Source organism: Panthera uncia, assembly GCF_023721935.1.
Source record: "Panthera uncia isolate 11264 chromosome A3 unlocalized genomic scaffold, Puncia_PCG_1.0 HiC_scaffold_11, whole genome shotgun sequence".
NCBI classification, from domain to species: Eukaryota; Metazoa; Chordata; class Mammalia; order Carnivora; family Felidae; genus Panthera; species Panthera uncia.
In genome coordinates, this window is record NW_026057578.1 from 58,112,083 (window position 1) to 58,133,535 (window position 21,453).

General features: G+C 40.1%; 1 protein-coding gene across 6 annotated transcripts in view; it reads right to left on the reverse strand.

The window, feature by feature from the left end:
* Positions 1-1,028: 1,028 nt before the first annotated feature.
* The window catches only part of NMS (neuromedin S), a 46,299-nt gene continuing 25,874 nt past the window's right edge, over positions 1,029-21,453 (reverse strand). The window contains exons 3-10 of one of the 6 annotated variants that reach the window (XM_049651360.1): positions 12,183-12,529; positions 10,240-10,295; positions 9,872-9,910; positions 6,618-6,641; positions 3,818-3,853; positions 3,211-3,252; positions 2,092-2,141; positions 1,029-1,187 (exon numbers count right to left, since the gene is read on the reverse strand). In XM_049651360.1, the coding sequence (XP_049507317.1) occupies positions 2,103-2,141; positions 3,211-3,252; positions 3,818-3,853; positions 6,618-6,641; positions 9,872-9,910; positions 10,240-10,295; positions 12,183-12,516 (570 nt within the window). In that variant the 5' untranslated portion in view covers positions 12,517-12,529 and the 3' untranslated portion in view covers positions 1,029-1,187; positions 2,092-2,102. Of the gene's footprint in view, positions 1,188-2,091; positions 2,142-3,204; positions 3,253-3,817; positions 3,854-6,432; positions 6,467-6,617; positions 6,642-9,871; positions 9,911-10,239; positions 10,296-12,182; positions 12,530-21,453 lie in introns of those variants that run through there. The other 5 variants (XM_049651361.1, XM_049651366.1, XM_049651363.1 and 2 more) reach the window with 5 other exon arrangements.

Sequence of the window (21,453 nt, forward strand, 5' to 3'; positions counted from 1 at the left end):
ACTAACCATGAGATCTTGACCTGAGCTAAAATCAAGAGTCAGAAGCTTAGCTGACTGAGCCATCCTGGCACCCCTCAGCAGGTGGCTTTAATAACATAAGAGACACAGCTGAAAAGAGATTTAGTGAACTGGAAGACAGACTAAAAGATAATATCCATAATGAATATCAGAGAGACAAAACAATATGGGAGATATATAGATTGCAGTGAAAAGAACTAATATGGGGCCCCTGGGTGGCTATCAGTTAAGTATTTGACTCTCGATTTCGGGTCAGGTCATGATCTCATGGTTTGTGAGCTTGAGCCCTGCATTGGGCTCCATGTGCACTCTTTCTCTCTTTCAAAATACATAAACAATTAAAAAAAGAACAAATATAAATGTGATTGGAGAAAAAAGAGTGAGAAAGTATGTGTTACTATTATTTAAAGAGTAAGAGAAGATCTTCTGCGTCATCTACTCCTTCAAATGATCTTGGGAGGCCTGGAAGTCACATCCTGTTTACAGAGGAGGTGCCTAAGAAGGTAAGGGGCCTAAGACTCATGGAATTGTTAGACATTAACTTAGTGCTATAACCTCAAGGCCCTGGTCAGCCATAGAGAAGCAGCTCTCATAAGGGCAAGTTGCTCTGGTACCATCTGTGTCATGAAATCATCTTTGATTTCATCTTTGAAGTGTAATTAGAGCCAATGCTTACTGAGCGCTATGTACCACTATGCTAAGCCCCTTACTAAAACAGGTGGTCTCCCCAGTCATCACAAAAATTATGTGAAGGTACTATCATTACCAACTACACTTTACCATGGAGGAGAATGAGGCATAGAGAAGTGACCAGCCCATAGTCCTCCAGCTAAAAGGGGGAAGGGTCAGAATATGAAGCCAGACAGTCCTCTCAATTCTCAGTAATAACAAGATAGCTGAGGCACGTGAAAACAATACCAAAACCAACACATTTAAAAAATATATATCCTGTTGTTTTAAAAATACATCTTATCCCACCCCCAAGACTCCCCAACAAGAAATGAAAATGCTATGCCTATGCTACTTTATTTTTTACACAACTGAATATTCTGGAGAATACAGAGCAAGGGAATTATCTTTAAGTATTGTTCACGGAAAGAAATTTGACATTTGTTCAAAATAATTGCTCGATTTCCTTATCTGATCCAGTTTCTCTTTGCCACTGAATTCTGCAAAAGAAGAGAAAAATGTACCACTTGGAACAAATCATTATCAGAATCAAGATGAGACCGGCGGGTATGTTATTATATAACGTATTTTAAAATTATGCCTCAATTGGACAAGTCATAAATGCCCCAAAACGGTACTTATTTATCTTTGCTGTATCTAATTAGGCCATTCGGTCTGTGTGAGTGCTGTGGCCTCTGTGAACATCTTCCCCCACCCTCACCTGGAGAGCTCTGTTTCCCAGCATCTGGACAGCTTTCTCAGGCACCTAGGCCTGCCCAGGCTTTAGCTGCTGCCAGCAGGTCAGGATCAGGCTCTAGGAAGGAAACTGTGACACCTCCGAAGGACAGCCACCTGATGCCCCTGGGACCACACAGGGGAGACAGAGACAGAGGAGGCCCAGAGCTGCCCTCGTACATGGACTTCACTTCCACAGGCTTGGAGGCCAACGAATCTCCCCAGATTTAAACTGGGTCTCAGAACACTGCTGAATGGACAGAGTAGCCTTGCCTGGCTGTACTCAGAGAAGTGCCCACTATAAGGTACCCCCACCTCCCCTGCCAAGCCTTCCAGGGTGGCTTTTCCCTCATGAGAAGACTCAGGTGAGAAGTCCTGGGGATCAGCTGGGCCGTGTGGGGTTCTCACTCCCTCACAGCTACTGCTGGAGCCAACACACCTGCAAAGAGCTGGCAGGCAGCAAAGCCTGCATTGTGTGCTTGGGACAGCCTATCAGGCTGCAGTGGAGGTCTCTGCAGTGTGGAGAGCAGGGAAGGGAGGGGGGTGGGGGGCCCTCAGAGCTTCCCTGTGGCCCACCTCTTCTTGAACTACCACCGCTCTGGCTGCCTCTCACTCCCCTTCAGTCAGACACAACACTTGCTAGGAGGAGAAGACTGCAATGGGGCTGACCTTGGACTATCCTACTGGGTGTTGGCTTCAGTGTTTCTTCCATTCCTTGGCTGGAAAAAAAAAACGGAGCAGCTTACAGATACTGAGACAAAACTGCCTAGAACCTGTTTCTGGGCTTCAGATCCTTCCTCAGCTGGGCCTTATGGCCTTGTTCTCCTAATTGGGATGTCAGCAGCCCCCTTGGGAGTTCACCTGGTAATCCCTAGCCCAGGGCTGGTAGTAGGTCACCTGTGGCAGTGCTCCAGGACCCTTGCTGATCCTACAGCCCACTGTCCCCGCCCCACCATTCCACCACCCCCAGCCTCTATTTATGTGGTGGGATGGTCTTCAAACCATTTATCACAGGACTCTCACCCTAAAGACATCATAGAGCCCACTGTTTCTCAAAGCACTTTCTGGAGAATAACCACTAATAGGTCATGCAGGCAGCATGGAGGTGGAAGAACTTCCTTGATCAAACAAGTTGGGAACTACAGGTTGTTTCCTGAAGGACACACCTGTGTACACTGTAAACCTCTGAGAGTGTTGGGTGCCGTGTTTTCCAATCTTGTCTGATCTTTGCAGAGTTACCTCTTGGCGAACCTCTTAGTGACCCACAGAAGGCAGTTTGAGGGCCATGGGTCTAGTCTGATTCATAGTCTGATATTTTGATGCAAACAATTGAGGATCTAAGGGATGAAGCATAGCTAGCCAGTGGAGGATCACAAACACAGTTTCTGACTCTGTGACCTTTGCAAGAGGCTCGGAGATCCCAGGGCAGGAGGAGAGGATGGAGATTATACTACTTCCAGTGCATTTGGGGGCCACGTATCCTGACCTTCGTGCTCAGGGTCACAGACTCCAATTCCGGTTGGCCCCATGTCTGTCCATCAGCAGTACTCTCGCCTCCCACCCACAGTCCCAGAGCCCTGGTTTCTCAGCCTGGGTCCTTCTGGACTCTTTCCTTTATAAACATCAAGCATCTAGGAGGAGACTTTGAGAGTTACCCCTAAGTAAAGGATGAGATAGTCCCCATAATTATTCACCAGCTTGCTGGGCTATGCTTATTTTGCAGGAACTCATAATTGGGTGACAGGGGGGAACTGGGGTTAAAAACAGAGAAAAAGAAATGTGTTATACCCTGAAAAGGAAAAATGGTCGTCCCAAGGTGGCAGTGTGATCCTGCAACATAAAAACACAAACCATTATGTAACCACTTTGTGCCAAAGGTCTTCTGAAGATGTCTATGACAGCAGTTTTCAAAGTGTGGTCCCCAGACCAGAAGCATCAACAACACCTGAGAATTCTTTAGAAATGGCTATTCTCAGGTCCCTACTGAATTTTAACAAAGTCCCAAGGTATCTACGATTCATGGTCAACCTTGAGAAGCACTAGTTTGTGCCGTCTGCAATACCTCTCCCCCAGTTTATACAACTGGTATTTGAGCCCCTGAGCCACATAAAGCAAATCCTCAGGAACAGATGGCTCTAGGTGACTCATCTGCAAGAATGGAGATGAAATATAAACAGCCAGAAGCATTGCCCCATGATTCCTATCTGCCTCAGGACAAGCTCAGGAAAACCTGAAATTAAATGCTCAGCCTCAGAGATGATTTTCAGGGGCATACTGTGAGGCCAGTTCTTTCAGAAGAGATCTGAAGGGGCTATAAGACTGCCTAGCTCCAAGCACTTCCTGTCCTTCCCTTGTAGGTCTTTGGGAGTTTTGTTCTCCACGGGGGCTTACCTACCTTCTTGGTGAAATCTCCTGCATCAGTCCTTGAATCCTGTGAAGGAGGGAGGCACAGGTTACTTTAACAGGAACCACATCTCCCAGGCTTGCCGTTGTTCTGCTGTGACCCTGCACCTCCCTGGCTCCATCCTCACTAATCTTTAGGTAGCCAGAAATCAGGTGCAAAAAAGCAGTTCAGGGGAAGGGCTAACCATGGGTAGCCAATTGTAACTTCCTGTTCAGGAAGGCAAGCATGTTTTCTTGAGGTAACATTTGTGTCCAGGACACAATGTTAAGTTGGCTTGCTCTTCCCAATAGCCTCAACTTGAAACTGACCCTCGGTTTGGGCAAATTTTCAAGGTTAAGCCATGGCAGCTTCGTCAGCTGTCTCTACTTGTGGGTCTGGCATAACAAGGATCAGGCTCAGTCTGGAAGGTTGCAGTCAGCAGTGGATCAGATGAGACAAACTGTTGCCTGTGCGTAAGATGACCAACCAATTTTCCAGGACCTGAGCAGCTTCCTGGGGATCTTGGGATTTTCAAAACTAATACCAGGAAGGTCCTGGGCAAACTGGGATGAGTTTCAGCATTCAAAAGAAATGTTCTCGGGGAACCTGGCTGGCTCAGTCTGGCCAGTATGTGACCCTTGATGTTGGATCTCTGAGTTTGAGCCCCACCTTGGGGGTAGAGATTGCTTAAAAAAATATATTTTTGAAAAAGAAATTTTCTTTCTTCTCTTTTTTTTGCAGGGGGGGCTACCATGCAACAAAATCTTGATTAGCATTTTGAACAATTATAGCTATTACTGAAACCGGTAATTTCTAAATTATAAAAAACGATTTTTAAAGAAACAAAATTCTGAGATACGGATAAAAGGGCAGGTGGGGGCAACAACGGAAAGCAAGGGGATCACCAAGGCAAACTCTTCCCGTCAAGAGAAGAGGAAAGGTCAGGGAAAGTAAAAACAACATGGAAACTAAAAGGAAACATAGGGATGGCGAGAGCAGAAGAGAACTTTGCACTAGCCCCCCACCGACCCACCCCCCGGGGGGCTCTGCAGCCACTGGGTCGGGTTCCAGGGTTGGGGACTGAGGCACAAGGTGGGCCAGCTCTCCTCCCCAAGGTGGAGGCTTAGATTCAAAGACAGCATGCAAGCGCGTGCCTCCCCACCCCCACTCCCCCAGCGACCACATGCATCTGCCATGGTTAAGTGAACTTTGGGTGGCCTAAAAGAGAAAAACACCTACGCGCTGCTGCTGAAACCTTTTCATCCTTCGGTTGGTGAGCTGTGCGGCCAGGCGCATTAACGGGTGCACCGGCGGAAACCGCAACAGAGGGCGCAGGGAGGGTGGGACGCAGCCCTCTCCATTGCCCGCCTTAAAGATAGTTTAATTTCCAGAATAAAGTCCATGTCAGAGCCTAAGCTTGAAATTTTATGTTTTCAATAAAGAACTGCTTGCCTTTATAGCAGTCCACAATTCCAACACATCACTTACAAATATTCCCTGAGGGTAAATCAGACTTTTATCTGCCTTAACGCCAAGCGTTCTGCCCTAGTATGGCGTGCAGTGTCCCAAAGAAGCAACCCAGTGCCAATCTCTTTTCGCTCCAGGTGTGCGCTCCTAGTCTACGGAAGGAGGCGGAAGGGCAGCGTCCATAACCCTCTCCCTAATGCCTTTGATTTTCCTGCACTTCTTGTCTGTGACCTTCCGGCACACAGACATACATACCCGTGTCTTATATCTAGTTGTTGGGAATCCTCCCTGAACACTTTGGCTCAGAGTCAAGATTCATTTGTCTCACAAGAGTTTTCTTCTTCCAGTGTCCTTTCTCCCTTTGCAGTGTTCATGGCCCTTCCTGAGAATATCCCCATCCTCACCTGATCCTCATTCCTAACCTATACTACAGCTGAGTCTTCGGCTCTTGGGGAAACAACACTTTGCTGTTTTGTTTGTTGTTGTTTTTTAAGGGTGTTCTTGAAGACTTGGAAAGCCTTGACTATATAAATAAGTGACTTTCTAATGGTAGAATTTCAGTTACTATGACAGAGCACCTGAATTAAGAATTTTATTCTATGACCTTCCTAATATTCCTCAAATCATACCCTGCAGAAATTCACTTACACAGCATGCTTTTCAGGGTAACTCAAGTTTATAATAACAAAGTTAGAGGTAGTGCATGTTATTCCCATAGCACATACACATGGTAATGGTTATAGAAAGTGCAGCTCCATGGATCACTACTGGGGATATGGCACTTTACACTTCTCAAAGCATTTTTTTTAATTAAAACAAATAAGGCAGTATGATAAATGCAAATAGAGGTTAAGTATTTATGGGGCCTTTTAAAAACATTTATTGTAAGTGCATAATAAAAAGTTATTCTTCACTTATTTTTCCTTTTTGGTAATATATTCTCTAACTTTTCTGATGTGTCAGCCTCACATCACTTCCAGCCCAGACAGGGAGAGAGATAATATGCCGGAAGCCCCAGGAAAAACCTCTTTGAGAGCTATTATACAGACAGGGTCTGTAAGCCCCCTGCTTTTCTACTTATCTGCACATATTAGGTAGGGATAAAAGGCAAGCAGAGGAGAGTGACTTTTATAGAAAGAGGAGTATGGTAAAATACTGACCCCACTTTTAACTGGATGTGTTGGCTCCTGAGTTCTGGAGTAGTAAAATAAAAAAAAAATAAAATAAAAAAAACCTGAATAAGACAGGTTTTAGTCCTATTTTAGTAAGTTGATTTTAGTACAAGTGTCACTTGCTATAAATGTGAAAGTTACATGCCTGTGTTGCCAGGCTGGGCAGTACTCACCCTTTTGTATATGTCTTGATTATCCTAGAAAGAGAATTGTGAGGGTAAGTTCCATGGCATTTTACTGGGGCAGGCAATTGACAAGGTTTTCAGTATAAGTTACACCAGGGACCTTACTGAATTTATCTGAATATTATAAAATAAACTGGGAATCTAAAAGGAAATCAATTAGACAAACTCAATAAGACTAGAGTTGATGCAGGGCCTACAAAAAAGCAAGTTGTCAGCAATACATCATTATTTTAAAACTAAATCTTATTTCACCTTTCTTTGGGAGAAAAACATGGTCTGTAGTACACACAAGCAATCCCCTAATCATGTGCCAGATAACCATCAAAGAGTTGAAATAAAATTAATGATTGCAATTTTTAATTTGTTGCTGGGTGTACCCTGGAATTCAGCTTTTTTAGGGTTGGTTCAAATCAACCAAATTCTTCCTCACCCCCACCTCCCCAAATGCTTTCTACATGAACTTCCAATCTCTTTGCAGAAAGCCCAACTTTTCATTTCTAAGTCCTTGTTAGAGCACCACCTTGCCCTTGTTGGCATGGATGACAGACAGGGATGGTTGCACAGGCAGCACACCCTACTCCAGGATACTGCTGTGAAGAAGACATCTTACAAAACAATAAATCAGGTTTCCATGCCCGCATTTTGTAAAATTGATTGAGGATTACTGTCAATGATATTGCAAATATGCTGATCTGGATAATATTGATCATTCACACCTCAATCACACTGAAATCTTCTTGAATCAACTCAAACTTCAATCCAGACAGAAATGAAAGTTGTTACTAATACTTCTAACTTGTTGCTGTTGATAAAATTACATCTTTCTGCAAACTGTGGAGAGTTTCTACATGGGAAGCAGCTGATACTTATGTATTCTACGCACACACACACACACACACACACACACACCCGTCATGTATGTGTGAGTGTATGTGTGTTTTCTGGACACTTATTGGGCAAACAATCGTTTTTTGTGCCATATTCATCAGCTTTATACTGTTATGTTTCAGGCCAAAAAATAACAAGGAACATGAAGATGCTTTTCCAGGTGCTAGAACTCCATTCTCAACATTTCATATGCACCTTCCTTGCTTTAATTTTGTCTTTTTACATAAAAAAAATTTCAAAATGTACTTACCTATCTAATTTATGATTTTTTTCCTTAACTAGAACTTAAGTTGTTTTTTTAAAATTTTTTTTAACGTTTATTTATTTTTGAGACAGAGAGAGACAGAGCATGAACGGGGGAGGGTCAGAGAGAGAGGGAGACACAGAATCTGAAACAGGCTCCAGGTTCTGAGCTGTCAGCCCAGAGCCTGACGCGGGGCTCGAACTCACGGACCGCGAGATCGTGACCTGCGCTGAAGTCGGACGCTTAACCGACTGAGCCACCCAGGCGCCCCTAGAACTTAAGTTTCATGAGAGCAGGTAGTTTTGTTTATTTTGGCCACTACTGCACCTTTAGCACCTAACATATGGCGTGCTTCCAATGAATGTATTTTTCTGAATGGATGAATGGTAGAGCTGTGTTCATAAGAATCTATTGCCACCCTCCCATCTAAACTTCTGATCCCACCAGAAACACAAAACAGGAAGACTTTCCACAGGTGTCATTATTTGTAGAACATAACTCTGCTTTCTGAATTGCTTAAAGATAGAAGTCCCCTAGAGACACACACCTGGCTTTTTTGGAGAGCAGGACTGGAAGTGGACTTAGAGCCCAGGTAGCTCATCCAGACATGGGATAGTTGAGGGAACCAGAGCCCCAGGAAAGGAAGTGACATGCCACAGGTCATATTTTAATGCAGGAGCAAGACCAGGAAGAGCCACGATCTCTCTATCCATAGATTTAAAAATATTGATAGTTCTGTTCACTGAACAAGCCCTTGCTCTTCTACAACTGGTGATGACGAACAGGATCAGCTTTGGAACGATGGAGAAAGTGGAAGGAAATTCATTCCATGTGGCACCTTGCACTTGGGGAAACCTATAACCCAATTTAATACTGTAACTAGCACATGTGACTGCCACACTTCCACTTTTTCTGCTTATGTAGGGGACATCCTTGCAGCCTTCATTTGAGGGGTAGGGAAGCCCATTTGGTGTGAAGTGAACAGGCAGTGGCAAGGAGATAGAAAACTGAGTTTTCACCCTAAATTTTTGCTCTGGATATCAAGGCTATAAGATTAGTTTTGAAGATAAGAGAGGACAGTTGTCTTCAAACATATGCATAAGGATAAACTGAAAATAAGAAGAAATAGGCATGAAATAGGCATGATATACTTATGAAGTGTAAGCGAGAAAGTGATGTTTGAATCTTGAAGGATGGCCATTAGTGGCACCAGAGATAATGGTAACAGCTGGCACTTAAGTGCTGTCATTTACTGTGTTACTGTTGTAAACACTTCACAAATATTAAAGCCCTCAATCTTCACAATAACATGAGGCTATTATTCCCATATTACAGATGGGAAAACTGAGACACAGAGAGATTAACAAACTTGCCAAAGTTAAGTAGATCTGGGTGTTAAACCCAGGTACTTTGGTTTTAGAGTCTGAGCTGCGAACACAGCCTGCAAAAGCATTTTGGCTAAGGAAAAGCCTGTGCAAACAAACATATAAAGGCCTGGTGCACTTGGGGAATAGTGAACAGCTCAATGTGGCCAGGATACGGTATGCTGTGGCTTGGGGGAAGTGAGGAAGAAAAGATGTGCCTCAAGGTGAAAATATTCAGTGTATGCTAAGAGTCATGGACTCCACCCTAATACCACCCTCTTGTACTTTCCACTGAATCAAAAGTGGTTCCTTGTGGTTCCTACCGCTGTTAGGTTCTTTACATGAGATCTATTTACTTTGTATCCACTGAAACATTACTGTTGTGGTTCCTATCACTGTTAGGTCATTTACATGAGATGATTGTTTTGAAGAACTATTATATCATAGTATATCAATTTGTAACATATACCATGATATGTCACAATATACATAATATAATTATATATGTATGTATTATTATAATAATTATAAGAATATACATGAACTACCAATATTTTATGGTATTTTATATATGACAGATTCACTTGTTATTTCCTAAAACTACATTCTTACACATGTATTTAGACATACACACAGATTTCTCCTGTAGGTACCAAAAAACTGTGCTTCTTACAGATATCAATTATGATATAAACATGTGAATTGTTATAACTTAAAGAATAATTATATGCATATAACTGTTTTACCTTAGTTTGCCAAGAAAGAGTTGCCCCATATGCCAGCCACTAAAGAAAAATATGAAAAATGAATCAAAGATAAGTCTAAATTCAAATCAAAGATAAGTCTAAATTCCTTAGTCAATAGAAATCTATTACAACACATATAAAACCCTAAAACTGTCCCATTTATGAACCTTGCATTACCTTCTCGCACAGTGGCAGTGAATTTCAACACAACTCTCAGGATGCCTTAAATGAGGCTATGAAAATGGCAATATGAGTTCCTGCTGCAGCCAAGAATCTGATCTTAAAATAGTTTTAAGTGAACATTATCCACATGATATTTTCAAGGCCAAGATGAAATAAAAATCGCACATTACTGAATAGCAGCGTACCTCAAGCTGCATGATATCCAAGTCATCTGGGAGATCAGCTAGAGGTCGAGGAAATCCTATTATGAGAAATCACAAAAATATTAATTAGAGAAAAAAGTTCATAGCATTAACTTTTAAATCTTTACATTGAAAAACATAGAGATTCTAGAAATACAATATTTTAAAAAGGATTTACAAAGAAAACACATTTCTACCTACAACAGTAAAAGTGAGATTTGTACTAAAATTAATTAAACACAATTCCTTTTTTAATTTACCAGGAGTTACCAACATAAGAGTTAGTAACTCAAGAGGGAAAAACTTAATTTGTATTTTTATGGAATTTATGGAGATAGCATATTAGGAGATGGTGTCAAGAAAGTGTGTGCATCAGAGTCAGTCTAGGAACTTTTAAGAAGTACAGATACTTGTTCTTCTGCTTCATCAGACTTTTCAGGGGTAGGTCTGGGCAAGGGTGTTACCAGCACACAGCTGCACCCTATGCCAGTCAGCCTCTACCTGGCCTAAATGAAGTCTCCATCTCGTTTGTACACGATGCAATACTTGGGGGAATAGCTAATACAGAAATTGGAGGAATCTGTTGGAGAGGTGAAATTAATGGGATAAATGTAAAACCCTGAACTTAGATTTTTTTAAATGTGGGACAGGGAATATTTGGCTCAAGAGTATATACATAATAACTCAGGCTAATGGTTACAAGTTACATGTGATCAGATTTCAGTTTAGTGTAAAGAAATTTTTGATGATTGGAGCCATTCAAAAATGCAAAGTAATTTGAACCAATCCTATAAGGATTTATTAACAGGTTCTGTGTTAACAGTACAAATGATAAAGACTATAGGAACCTTATCCTCGGGAAACAAAAAAACTTAAATAGGAAAAAGGGGGAGGTGGATATAAATATATAGATAGATAAATAAAAGGTAATAACAAATTCCCCAAAGTGTAATATAAACAAGATTCTATTGGACCCAAGAAGAGGCAGTTACTGGCTCTCTTAGGCTGGTAGTGAGTTGGGTGTCACTGAAAGTAATCAAACAGGGAAATCATAGATCCCTGCTTGCCATGAAAGGTTAAATTAGATGACCTCCAAGGTTCCTTGCAATGTCTAGGTTTTGCGATTATACTGTAAGACACAGCAAAACAAACATACTGCTTGAAATATATTTTCTGTTTGAATATATTTTCAAAACTTTTCTACACCCCTAAATCAAAATTCTAATGGAAAAGTCTGAAATTTTGAAATAGTCCACATTTCCAATTGGAGCTGCCACCACATGCCTCCCTGTATCATTTGGTGAATTACCTTGAAATTGGTAATGCATTCCGACTACTGATCCCATATCCCACCCTTGGTTCCCTGTAAAGGTACTGGTTTCTCAGAAGCTGGTGAAGCAATAGCCTTGTCCAGTCAGATCCTCGGACAGTGCCCAAGCCCACTAAGACTTGGGGCCTCTGCAGCTCTGTCTGGGATCCTGCCTCCAGGGAGCCCACAGAAAGGCCATGAAAATATTCCTTTTTCCTGTTTGCGTTCCTTTCCCGCCCCTCTTCAACTGTCCCTCAATCCCCAGTCCTCATGTCTGTAAACTCAATTTTACTGTATTCTCTCTTCAGAATTCCAGGAACACAGATGGCTAAGACATCGGGGTCTCCAGCTCATATCCCTCACAGTTTTAGCAGCTGGTCTTTGGGACAGCCCTAAGTCAGGAGCTGTTTAACGACAGTTCCACAAGGGAGTCATGTCCTTCGGTAAAAGGCTGCAGCATCTAGTTCTGTCCACCCTCTCTTAAAGGTTAGGGACAAATGGGAAGCCATTTCAAAAGGGTGGAAATGGAGGTAGGTGAGGGGATTATGTTGGACTCCTTCCAGGACCCAGAACCACCCTGAAGGATCAAGGGTTAGAGCTCAGCCCAGCTGGGGGTCTGATGAAGGGATCTCCTTACCTGAGGAGGGAATCTGTAGCATGCAGAAGCAATAGATGGCCAAGATGGAAACGAATTGAGGAGGAAGTTGTTTCATTTTCAAAGCCAGGTTCCTCTTTGCTGGCCACAGATGTGTGCTGCCCAGATAGGAGTTGAGCATTTCCTGAAGTTCCAAAGGCAGAGGCAATACTCTGCCCTGCATCTGATAGGTCCCAGTGGAGAAGGTGCCTTTGTTTGCAACGCCCGGGAGCCCGTTGGCTGAGAACCAATCAATTTTGCACAGGAGGACCCTGGCTTTCTCATAAATGTCACGCTGGGCCCTTATTTGTGGAATAATTCCTCCTGGGGTAGGCATTGTAGAGAATCATCTTTTTCAATCCAGCAATAAAAATAAAAAGTGGAGAGTCATAATTGTTATTCTATAGTGGTTTGAGAAACATTTCTGACTCTAGAAAGGCGTTTTCTCTTTTTTTAATCAAAGAACTGGATATAAATCTATACACTCCTGTGTGACGAAGTCTTATTTCCTAAGAAGCTGTTTATTTTCCACCATTAACAAAGGATGTTTTATAGTCTTTGGTGCAACTGAGAACAAAATTTGGAGTCCTGGATATAATATTACAAGAAACTCAAAAGTTCAAGTAGATATTTTAAAAATCATAGTTAGAAATTAGACTCCTTAAGGTTTGTCCAGACTCCTTTCTATGAATAAGTTAAATATTTCAAATAAAATCAGCATATAAGAAAACATAAGTGTTTAATTACAATAATAATAACAACAATAATAACATGTCATCTACTGAGCTTCTATTTAGGATTTCACTTAGGTTATTTTATGCAGTTCTCACAAAAGATCCGTAAGGAGTATATGATTATCCTAATTTTATGAATGGGAAAATTGAGGCTGAGAGAGAATAAGGAACTTTCCAAGGTTACCAAACCATAATGAATGCAGAGCAGGGATTTGGACTCAAGGATATCTGAAATCCAGTCATGTCTGTAAAAGTGTGGGATTTTAGTCAATGTGTTCACTTTTTTCTAAAAAGACCTTCCTTGATAGGGAATATATTCAATCTGTAGATTGCTTTGCGTCGTATGGGCATCTTATAATAGGGTATTATGCTAAGTGATATAAGACGAAGACAAATACTGTATGATTTCACTTACATGTGAAATCTTAAAAAATAAAACAAACAACCACCACAAAACCTAGAAACAGAAAGACTTATAAATACAGAGAACAAACTGGTAGTTGCCAGAAAGGAAGAGGGCAAAAGAGTGGGAGAAATAGGGGAAGGGAATTAAGAGGTACAAACCTCCAGTTACAATATAAATAAGTCATAGGATGAAAAGTATAGCAGAAGGAATATAATGAATAATATTATACTAATGTCATATGATGACAGATGGTACTGTGGGGAACACTGTGTAAGGTATAGAGTTGCCAAGTCACTATATTGTACACCTGAAATTAATATAATATTGTGTGTTAACTATATTTCAATAATAAAAAAAATTTAACAGCCTCTTTGAGATTGGATATGGAATAGAAAGGAGAAAGAATGAAGTCTGCAGTCTTGCAAAAAGCACAACCTGTATAAGGCATATATCAAATAAATATCTTTTTTTCATTATGCATATCTTTAATTTTTGCTCTTTTAAGGATTATGAGGCAACTAACAATTGTTGAATGTTTACAATGTATTTAAAACATGTTAATACTTTACCTAAGTCATCTTATATCATTTTTTTCAGTTAATGAAAGTTTTAAGAATAATTTTGTGTGGGAGTCACTCAGAATAAACACATAAACTGTTTAATTATGACTTAAAATGTGGTATTTTGCCAAAAAATTCTAATTCATAAGAGAGTGGGAATTATACACTACTGTATAGCAATAATATTTTGCCTACTTCCTTAAGCCAGCAAGAAAATAGAGATTTCTATTTATTACAGTATTTACCACTTTAGTTCAAGGAGAATAAACTAAGGTCTTCAAACACCAGGAAGAGATGATATCTTTGTATTGAAATACACCCACTTCCCAACTGCAAGTCTTTACTGAACAAATGGAAAAAAATGAATGATTGCTTTTTGAACATAAACCACTTATCTATATGATATTAAAACACAATTACTTATGGACATTTTAGACACAACACACACATACTAGCAAAGGTTTGTGGCAGTTCTACTATCAATCAATAAGTATTGTTTAATATTTGGTCTATCTCTACCATGAACTAAGTGATCTATGCACAAACATACATTTTTCAAATAAACCTATGTGATAACTCTGGTTTATATCAAATTAATTTTATTTTGTACATTTTTCACACATTATTTCTCAGATATTTAGAATAAAAAATAAAAATATTTTTTAACTCATTATTTTTAAAAAGATTTTATTTCTAAGTAATCTCTACACCCAACATGGGGCTGGAACTCAAAACCCTGAGATCAAGAGTCACATGCTTCACCAACTGAGCCAGCCAGGTGCCCCTAAAAATATTATTTTTAATGCTAATTCAGAAATTGGATTATGCTGATATCCCAGAAATGGAATATGTTGAAGCCCTGATCCCCAGTGTGGCTATATTTGGAGATCGGGCCTTTAAGGAGATAATTAAGGCCAAATGAAGCATAAAGATAGGGCTCTAATCTGATAGGACTGGTATCTTTATTTTTTATTCAAAAAAAAATTTTTTTTAAATCTTTTATTTTTGAGAGAGAGAGAGAGATACAGAGTGCGAGTAGGGGAGGGGGAGCCTCCAGGCTCTGAGCTGTCAGCACAGAGACCAACGTGGGGCTCAAAATCATGAACTGCAAGATCATGACCCAAGCCAAAGTCGAATGTTTAACTGACTGAGCCACCCAGGCGCCCCAGGACTGGTGTCTTTATAAGAGGAGGGAGACACGAGAATCCTTTCTCTGAGAGCACACATAGAAAGGGCTAGGAGAAGACACAGTGAGACGGGACTGTCTGCAACCTGAGGAGTGAGGTCTCATCCGAAACATTTTGCTAGCACTTCATCCTGGACTTCCAGAATCCAAACTGTGAGAAAATAAATTTCTGGTGTTTAAGCTACCCAGACTGTAGTCTTCAGAATGGTAGCCTGAGCAGACTAATACAAACACATGGGGGAGTGGGAGGGTTAGTCAGTTCAGGAGCCCTCCAAAAGTAAAATAATGAAATGAAAAGTGTAATGAAAGTTAGAAACTCTCAGTTTCAAATGATACGATTATCTACCCAGAAAATCCAAAATAATCAACTGGCAAATTAGTAGAATGAATGAGTTTACCAAAATGGCCTAATTAGCAAAACAAAACAAAACAAAACAAAACAAAACTATTTTTAGGAATAATTTTCTTGAACATAAACAAAAATAAATTTTAAAATGTATTAGGTGGGGCGCCAGAGTGGCTCAGTTGGTTAAGTGTCCAATTCTTGATCTCCACTCAGGTCATGATCTCGTGGTTTGTGAGTTCCAGCCCTGCATTGGCTCTGTACTTACAGTGTGCAGACTGCTTGAGATTCTCCTTCTCTCTCTGCCCCTCCCATGTGCACTCACTCACATGTGCTCTCCGTCTCTCAAAATAAATAAACTTAAAAAAATAAAAACACATTTAAAAATTTATTAGGAAGTGTAAATAGCCTTAAAAACTATGCAATTCTGAGGACTAAGCCAAAGAATAAGTATGCAATATAATAAAAAAGAAAACTACAAAACTTTACTGAAGGACGTAAGGAAATATGTGAATAAAGAAAAGACATATCATGATCGTTGAGGACAAGAGTCAATGTTGTTAAAAGTTCAACTGATGGCAAATTAATCTATAAAGTTAGTGTAATCCTTATTAAAATTCCAAAATTCCTTTTTCATGGAATTTTAAAACTGACTCTCAAATCATTTCCAGAGAGAAAATATTCAAAGTATACTTTGCCAAAAAGATACTTTGCCAATGTCAAAATGTACTGTAAAGCAGTAGTAATTGTTATATTGTTGTAGTCATTTTGTTATTGATCTGGTAACAGACAATAACAAATAGATAAATGGAATGGAATAGAGTCTTGAAGCAGATCATTTAAATACAGAGTAAAAGTGTTTATTTCAAATCAGTGCAAAATGACGAACTATGCTGAATGGGGTTTAGAACAACTGGCCATCCACGTGGCACCTGGTGGAGCATGTGATTCTTGATCTCAGGGTTGTAAGTTCGGGCTCTACACTGTATGCAGAGATTACTTAAAAATAAAATCTTTAAAAAAAAACAATTAGCAATCTAGTTGGCAAAAAAAATCCCTATTTCACACTATAAATTTAAATAAATTTCAGAGGATTAATGAATTAAGCCTAATATACCCATAAATACACAGGGGCGCTTATATAAAATTCTGTATTAGAAAGAAATAGAGTATATATTTGATTGGAACACTGTTCTTGAGCAAAATTTAGAATAGAGAAGCCATTAAGGAAAAGATTGATAAATTTTATTATATTTTAAAAATATCTATATGAAAAAGATAACCAATATTATCAAAGAAAAGACAGAGTGGCGTAACTATACAACAACTATACAGATATAATACAGAAAAAGAAAGGGGAGGGAGAGAAGGAAGGAGGCAGGCAGGCACAACTTAAATGTCTAACATAGAGAAAATATTAAACTGTAGAATATCCATAATATGGAAATGTATGCAACTCTTAAAAAGAATAAGATGGATCTATCTGTATTGACAAGTCAAACTCTTTGTAACATAGTGAGTAAAGAAAAACAGTTATAGAACTACAATAGAACTATCTAGTATCAGTTTTCCTCAACCAATAACAGCCCAGTCTCCAAACTTAGTTGTTTAAAGCAATATATTTAGCTCAAAATTATACAGGTCAGTAATTTGGGCTGCATTCAACTGGGCAATTCTTATGGTTTGGGCTGGGTCAACTAATCTCAGCTGGGCTCACTCAGACATTTGCATTCATCTGGTAAGCAGACTGGGTGTCTGGGACCCCTTTCCATGTGGTCTATCTCCAGATGGCTAGCCCAGGTTTTTTTCCCATACTGGTTTCAGAGTTCCAAGGCAGTGAGTGTAGAAGCTACAGTCTTCTAGTTTGGAACTGGCACAACATCACTGGATTCACGGGGTGGGAAAATAAACTCCACTTCTCAATGAAAGGGGCTGAAAAGTATACAGCCAATTTTGTAATCGACTAACCTACACTTACATACAAGTTTTTTCAAAATGGCTCCTGCAGTCCCATGACTGCATATGTAGGTAACACAAAGAGAAAGGGTAGGATTCCACACAAACACACAAAGAGCAGTGATTCTAGACAAATGGGATTATGAGGGAATCATAAAAGCTTTTCCATTATCTGTACTTTTGAATGATCACGTTGGCTATTTATGAATTACTTGTATAACTAAAACTAAATTTTAAAACTTTATTCAACTCCAAACACTATTATGAGTATGTGGGTTCACATTTAAACATCTGACCTTACATACATGAAAACGCAGCTTCTTTCTTTATCTTATTGCATTTATTTTTCCGAAGTGTTTCTTTTGTTAGGCATTACTGAAAAGACTGTAACCAGTGGATTTGTCAGTGTCAAGTGAATTTAATGAAATATCATTTTTTTTAAATACATGAACTCACAAGTGGAGCTCCCACACCATTTCAAACAGAAGTGAATGCTGAAAATTACACTAAAAATTCCTCCTCCTTTCCACATTAAATTAGCTCCCACTTTGTAAATGGTTATTATGAAAAAACTCAGCAGGCTTTTAAGGAACTGAACTTTAATCTGTAGGATATAAAAAATGTAATTTCAAAATTGATTTTAAGTTTCTGTGTTCAAAGCATAGCTTTCTGAGATCTTCAGTGGCACCTAGTGTCCTTCAAGAACCTCTGAGTCTAAAGCAAATTAACATGCAGGTATGAGAATTAATGTTTGAGGGCTTCTATCTCTCTAGCAGGGTTTCACAGAAAGTAATGACAGGTTTATTTCAGAGGCTGGCTGTTAAAGCCCCCAAAAAGCTGTTGGGTGGTAGAAAAGGCCAGCCTTTCCAATCTGCTAGCACTGTCCCCACTCACCTGAATACTTTCTTTGCCTCCCACTTTCTATGCCTATATCCTGTGCTTTTCTCGTGGCCTTTACATCTGCTCTTATAGTGGGCTATTTAGTGGAGGCAGGGGATGGGAGAGCCATGTAATCTCAGGAGAACCAGGAAGTGCTAAGAGACAAGATCCACAAAAGTAAGAACCATGGCTTTACTCATTTTATATTTTCCTCTGCCAAGAGTAATATATCAGACAGTTGGGTGAGTTACTTGTCCATTGGCCTTCAGCTCCTTAAGTGCCTTTCCTTATTCCCCTCTGATCAGGCAGAGCTAGAAACCTGCAAAATAAACTTTCTTCCCAGCTAGCTTCCCCTTAGTTTCTATCATTGGTAGAAAAGGATGGGAGGAATTTGAAAGACAGAAGGGAGAGCCATTTTTTTTCTGCTTTAGGTGATGGCTCCTGCAGATGCAACTCTCCTAGACTCCATGAGCACTCCACAAGCAGCAGCATTTATACATGACTTCATACTCCCCAGGTCCTGTGGTGTAATGAGAGTGTGTGCTCCTGGATTCCTGGAGAGAAGTAGAGGTGGTAATTGAAACAGTAGCTCTTGTGGAGACCCCATAGTCTTAGTGGTCAAGGAACACAGGCTCTGTGAACATCATTTTTCCTTATGATTCTCCAACCCTAGGGGTGGATGGGAGCTTTCTTCAGTTGCTAATCTCTGGGTAATGGCACCATTTACCATTTTTCAATTTTTCAATTCCAGACTCCTTTCAACTCCTTTACAGTTTCGTTGAGATATACCACATGTATTTATAATCTAATAAATTTTAACATAAGTATATACTGTGATATCATCATCACAATAAAAATAACAAATGTGATTTCTCATGCTACAAAAGTTTGTCATGCTCTTTTGTAATCTCTCCCTCTTCTTCCCTCACCACAGATCTGCTTCTTGTCATCATAGCTTGCATTTTCTAGAATTTTACATAAATGGAATCATACAATATTTTCTTCTTTAAAATCTGAGTTCTTTCACTCAGCACAATTAAAATGACCTATGTTACATATTTTAATCTTTTATTCCTTTTTTGTTGCTACATAGTATTCTATTGTCTATATGTATCACAGTTTGGGGGTGCCTGGGTGGCGCAGTCGGTTAAGTGTCCGACTTCAGCCAGGTCACGATCTCGCGGTCCGTGAGTTCGAGCCCCGCGTCAGGCTCTGGGCTGATGGCTCGGAGCCTGGAGCCTGTTTCCGATTCTGTGTCTCCCTCTCTCTCTGACCCTCCCCCGTTCATGCTCTATCTCTCTCTGTCCCAAAAAAATAAATAAAAAACGTTGAAAAAAAAACAAAAAAAACCAAACATTCTATATGTATCACAGTTTGTTTTTCATTCACCTTTTGGCAGACATTTGTTTCTAGTGTTAAGCTATTACAAATAAAGCTGCTATGATCATTTGTGTACAAGTTTTTGTATGGGTATCTTCTTTCATTTCTCTTGGGTAAATACTTAAGCTTGTAATGACTGGATTATATGGTAGTTGTATATCTCACTCTTTAAGAAACAGCAAAGTAATTTTCCATAGCTGTATTATTTTACATTCCTACCAGCAGTACATGGGAATTCCAGTTGCTCCACATTCTTATCAACACTTGATATGTAATGTCTTTTTTAAAAAAATTTTTTAATATTTATTTTTGACAGAGAGAGAGAGAGAGAGAGAGAGAGAGACAGAGCATGAGTGGGGGAGGGGCAAAGAGAGAGGGAGACACAGAATCCGAAGCAGGCTCCAGGCTCTGAGCTGTCAGCATGAAGCCTGATGCGGGGCTGGAACTCATGGACACGAGATCATGACCTGAGCTGAAGTTGGATGCTCAACCAATTGAGTCACCCAGGCACCCCAATACATCATGTTTTTAAGTTTACCCACTCTACTCCTTCCAACACTTTTGTAACCAATTCCCTAAATTAAATTCCTCTGTTTAAGATACCTAGAGTTATTTCTTTTTCTTTTTTCCTAGTTGTATGCTGAGTCAATACAAAAATTAAGTGACTCAATACTCAATCTGTATTAGGCGAATGAATGAATAATTTATTGAAAGGAAAGCTCTCAGGGCTATGAAAGTATGAAAAATCAAGAATCCTGTCTAGGCAGGCAGAGACTATGATGAAATGAGAATATAAAGCCTCTATTGAAGTATAGGCACAGGAGAGAAGCAAGAAAGAATCTCTAGGAACCACATAGGGGAAAGTTCAGAGGTTATTAGATAGGAAACATTTAAAAGAGTAAATTGCTAGTGTTTGGAAATAGAGACTATATAAAGGGAGAGTATAGATGAGAATCAGTATCTTTACTAATTACTAAATCAGTAATTTAGTAAATAGGAATGGCAATCAATAGAAAAGATAATGGCTTGCATCCAGTGGATTTGTTTTTTTTTTTTTAATTAAAAAAATTTCTTTAATGTTTATTTATTTTTGGAGGAGAGAGAGATGGAGCATGAGGGTGGGAGGGGCGGAGAGCAAGAGGGAGACACAGAATCTGAAATGGGCTCCAGGCTCTGAGCTGTCAGCACAGAACCCAATGTGGGACTCTTAACTCATGAGCCATAAGATCATGACTTGAGCCAAAGTCGGATGCATCGACTGAGCCACTCAGGCGCCCCTCAGTGGGTTTCTACATAAGGGTAAATTTGGATAAGAAGGAGGGGTTTCATGAAGCCCAATTAGAATAAGAACTTAACTGAGACAAGAAAACATAAACAAGCAACTCACATGCCCCAGGTCAGCCTGTTTGAGATGAGAACAGCCTATGTCTTCTAGACAGGTTACTGGGGTGTGTGGGTGGGATAAGTCAATTTGCTGTGGAGTCTTTCTAGCCTGATGATTCAGAAGCTAGAGAAGGAGGAAAAGAGGAATGGGGATGACTCTTGCTTGGAACGTGAAGCTGTTACGGAACCAGGCTGGGGAACACTGGCAGAAAAACCAAGCAGCACTCGGAGATCTTGGTGGATTGGAGATTTACGTAACACCGGTGGGCTCAGAGGAGACTGTTTCTCCAAAGATCTGAGCCCCGAATGTGAGTGGGAAGGGTAATTTATAGTTATCAGCCTCCATATTTGTGGGGGGGGGGTTCATGCATGCAGCAAACAAAGGAAGAAGAACCCAGAGGAGGGGTCTCTAAGCTAGAGACCAGAGTTTATTTTAGCCCCATTAGC